The sequence below is a fragment of the Hyla sarda genome, chromosome 4, assembly GCF_029499605.1.
Source record: "Hyla sarda isolate aHylSar1 chromosome 4, aHylSar1.hap1, whole genome shotgun sequence".
Classification (NCBI taxonomy): domain Eukaryota; kingdom Metazoa; phylum Chordata; class Amphibia; order Anura; family Hylidae; genus Hyla; species Hyla sarda.
Genome location: NC_079192.1, coordinates 1358984 through 1362705, shown reverse-complemented (window position 1 = coordinate 1362705; position 3722 = coordinate 1358984). Strand labels below are relative to the sequence as shown.

The 3722-nt window shown below is 43.9% G+C and overlaps 1 protein-coding gene across 1 annotated transcript; it reads right to left on the bottom strand.

The window, feature by feature from the left end:
• Window positions 1-1618: 1618 nt before the first annotated feature.
• LOC130366651 (olfactory receptor 1019-like) lies at window positions 1619-2581 on the bottom strand. Its single transcript, XM_056568972.1, has one exon. It carries the CDS (start codon window positions 2579-2581, stop codon window positions 1619-1621), a length of 963 nt encoding a protein of 320 aa, XP_056424947.1.
• Between the last annotated feature and the right edge of the window lie 1141 nt (window positions 2582-3722).

Genomic DNA, 3722 nt, shown 5'->3' with positions numbered 1-3722 from the left:
AGTATGTATGACTGATGGTGAGGGTTGTAGTTAGTATGTGTGACTGATGGAGAGGGTTGTAGTTAGTATGTGTGACTGATTGTGAGGGTTGTAGTTAGTATGTGTGACTGATGGTGAGGGTTGTAGTTAGTATGTGTGACTGATGGTGAGGGTTGTAGTTAGTATGTGTGACTGATGGTGATGGTTGTAGTTAGTATGTGTGACTGATGGTGAGGGTTGTAGTTAGTATGTATGACTGATGGAGAGGGTTGTAGTTAGTATGTGTGACTGATGGTGAGGGTTGTAGTTAGTATGTGTGACTGATGGTGAGGGTTGTAGTTAGTATGTGTGACTGATGGTGAGGGTTGTAGTTAGTATGTGTGACTGATGGTGAGGGTTGTAGTTAGAATGTATGACTGATGGTGAGGGTTGTAGTGTCTGGTGGCAGTTACCTGACAGTTCCCACTAACCACTCTGTATCAAAGCCCCAGGAATAAATACCTCAAAAGCTAGGATTTATGGGTAACAGCTTGTTCTTTACTGATGTTGTAGATCATGTACAGTAGAAGAGACTTGTAATGTCACAGACTTGGAATACAGTACTTGGTATACACCTTGGAAGTTGTGAAGTAACTGGTAACTTGTCACGGTAACAGTTCTAGAGAAACTTAGCAGACTTGAGAATTGGTACTATGTGACTGTAGTCCTTCTGAGTAAACTGGTGCTCTACCCCTAATGATAGGCGCTAGGCTCCGAGGTATGGGGTTGTTCTGGCCTGCACTACACTGCACCTGCGGGATGAGACTTTAGACTACGACTTGAGACCTCACTTGGGACTATACTTGAGACTTGACTTTACTTGAGACTATACTTGACCTGACTTAGCTCAACTCTTCTCATTCAGGCTTATGGTCCTGTGATCTAGTGCTATGAGTAACCTCCGTGGGTACTTGGGTCCCTTACGTCCTTAAGGATACATTAAACTATAGGCTTTAGGCTGTACGTCTATCTGTCTTCAGCGGGGAGGTTGTCATGGTAATCTTTCAAAGATCCCTGCCGTCACTTACATTTCCTTGAGTTACTCTGACCTGAGGACATCCAGAAGGGGGTAGGTCCAGATATTAGTCCGTCGATTTGGACAGGCCGGCCCTGAGAATTTCAAAACCTAACCCTTCCTTTGCTAGAGGGCTTGTCAGCTATTCTGTTGTCCCTAAAGCATCCACTTGTGTTGCCACTACCCCTGTAGCGGGATTCACCAGAAAGGTTGCAGCTTGTTGCCTGGTCCTGGAATATTGTAGTTGGAGGCAGACTCCTACTGAAGGTGGAGACAGGATTGCATAAAAGTACATTCAAAGACATAGGGGGAGATTTATCAAAACCAGTGCAAAGGAAAAGTTGCCCAGTTGTCCATAGCAATCAATCAGATTTTCAGAGGCCTTGTTAAAAATGAAAGAAGCAATCTTATTGGTTGCTATGAGCAACTTGGCAACTTTTCCTCTGCACAGGTTTTGATAAATCTCCCCCATAGACCGGAGAAAGAGCTGAAGACCTTTGAGGCTATAGCCACCCAAACAGTATTCAGAATAGTGAACTCGCTCTGGGACACCACATGCATTCTGTAGGTTACAGGACAATCAACTCAGTTCTTTAGAGCCAGCAGTCTTCTTCTGTCATGGCTGAAGCTGTATATGGCCCTCACAATGGCTTTCTTCACCTCTTGGTTCCTCAGGCTGTATATAAGAGGATTAAGCATTGGGGTCATCACTGAATAAAAAATGGAAACCACCTTGTCTTGTTTCTTGAAGGCATCTGACGGGGGACGGACATAGGTAAGGAACACAGATATATAGAAAATGGAGGAACAAATAAGATGTGAGGAGCAGGTACTAAACGCCTTCTGTCTGCCCTTAGCTGACCTGATCTGTAAAATAGAGGAAAGGATGAAGATGTAGGAGACCAAGATGGTGGTCAATGAACCCACACTATAAGATCCGATGAGGAACACTGTGACCATGTCACAGGAGAAGGTGTCGGAGCAGGACAGTCGGAGCAGTGGGGGGATGTCACAGTAGAAGTGGTCAATGAGGTTTGAGGCACAATAATGGAGGCTGAATACACAACTGGTCTGTGCGGTTGACTGCAAGATACCAAGACAAAACGCTAGGACAACCAAATGGAAGCATTTCTTCTTGGTCATGATGGACACATAATGTAGAGGGTGGCAAATGGCAGCATAACGGTCATAGGACATATTTGACAGGAGAATAACTTCTGTACCTGCCAGAGTGGCAAAGACGAAGAACTGGAGGGCACAAGCGTGAAATGTGATGACCTTCTTCACCGAGACCAGGTCATAGATCATCTTAGGAGACACAACCGAGGAGTAGAAGAGGTCCACAAGGGAGAGGTACCGGAGGAAGTAATACATGGGGGTGTGGAGGGTGGAAGTCTTCTGGACAATGACTATTATACCAACGTTACCCACTACAGTTATGATGTAGACCTGCAGAAAGAAAGCAAAGAGGAAAAGGGCAAGTTTGGCATCATCGGTCAGTCCAGAAAACACAAACATTGTGGCCTGAGTCTTGTTCATGTCGTCCATCTTGTTCCTAAGCAAAGATGACAAGAATTACATAGTTAATAGTAACCTACAAGTTGTAATGTGGAGCCCCTGGGCCCAAATACAAAATATGTACCAGACCCTTCACTTGTTATGTCTCACACCATGTCTTCATACATGGTGAAGGGGCCTATGGGCCCCCTCCAGGAGCCACATGAGCTGCTTCTGTCTTAGCCCCCCTATAGTTGTCGATGTGATCCATTTATTTACTGCAGAGGTTCCTCTGGTATCTACAGAGCATGGGATCGATTCATATATATTGTTATACTTATGAAGATGGCGCCTTGTTATTCTACTGACTACAAAATAATAATGCCCTCCATTATGCCCCAAGAATTAGTAATACCCCCTGTACTGTGCTTCCATGGCTGCCGAGACTGAGCTAGTCCAAATGCAGTGGTGTCCGCTCACCTCCGGAGCCAAATCTCCGACACACCTGTGCTGTCACGGACCCGCCGGTCCCGCCCCGGCTTCAACAGCGTATGGAAAGGAAGGATTGTCCGGCACCAGGTATGTTCTAAAAGATTGCTTTATTCATGCCATAGCAAGGAAACAGACATCACAGGACTGTGGTAATCTGACGCGTTTCGCTCTCTCTTGAGCTTAAACGCAGACTGTCTACGTTTAAGCTCAAGAGAGAGCGAAACGCGTCAGATTACCACAGTCCTGTGATGTCTGTTTCCTTGCTATGGCATGAATAAAGCAATCTTTTAGAACATACCTGGTGCCGGACAATCCTTCCTTTCCATAGACTGAGCTAGTGGTATAGTCTGTCCTAGGTAGGCGGAGCCAGGAGATCACTGATGGAATGGATTTATGTTATTTGCTATTATTACATTGATCTGTATGAGCAATCTAATGATTGCTCATGCAAGTCCCCTAGGTGAACTAAAAAGTAAAAAAAAAAAAAAAAAATTTAAAGTGTAAACAAATAAAAAACAGAAATCCCCATAATAAAAATTCAAAACATTCCCCATTTTCCACTTCTTAAAAAAAGTAAATGTAGCAAACAAAAACACTCACATTTGGTATCACAAGATTTTCTGAATTATTAAAAGATAACATGGTTAAAGGGTACCTTTCATCAAAAAAAACTTTTGATATATTATAGATTAATGTATGC

Excerpts from the sequence above, each read along its gene's own strand:
- LOC130366651 (XM_056568972.1), bottom strand. The coding sequence starts at position 2,581 with ATGGACGACATGAACAAGACTCAGGCCACAATGTTTGTGTTTTCTGGA.